This window comes from Penaeus monodon, chromosome 23 (genome assembly GCF_015228065.2).
Source record: "Penaeus monodon isolate SGIC_2016 chromosome 23, NSTDA_Pmon_1, whole genome shotgun sequence".
Lineage (NCBI taxonomy): Eukaryota > Metazoa > Arthropoda > Malacostraca > Decapoda > Penaeidae > Penaeus > Penaeus monodon.
This window is the reverse complement of record NC_051408.1, coordinates 7,422,643-7,422,920: the sequence shown is the minus strand read 5'-3', so window position 1 is coordinate 7,422,920 and position 278 is coordinate 7,422,643. Positions and strand designations below refer to the sequence as shown.

The 278-nt window shown below is 53.2% G+C and overlaps 1 protein-coding gene across 1 annotated transcript in view; it reads left to right on the top strand.

The window, feature by feature from the left end:
- The window catches only part of LOC119587766 (rhodopsin-like), a gene marked incomplete in the record, with an annotated part of 44,239 nt that overhangs the window by 36,885 nt on the left and 7,076 nt on the right, over window positions 1-278 (top strand). The window contains 1 exon segment of the mRNA XM_037936454.1: window positions 102-223. Within this exon segment, the coding sequence (XP_037792382.1) occupies window positions 102-223 (122 nt within the window).

Below are 278 nucleotides of genomic sequence, written 5' to 3'. Positions count from 1 at the left end.
ATCGAGAAAGTACCCACCCCCTTCCCTCACTCCCCCCCCTTTTTCTTTTCTTTTTCTTTTTAACTCTGACCCTCTTCACCTGACCTTTGACCCCGTTGCAGGAGCTTGCCGTGAGGTTGCCTTGGCTCTGCTGCCGCCTGCCGATGGAGAGAAGTCAGTCGATGTCCAGGCAGCGATCTCTCACGTCGACTGTCTCCCGAACTTCCTCCATGAATAATTACAGGTCGGTGTGGGAAGTGTGCAGGTCACACTTGGCTTCCTTTCTTAGCCGTACACTT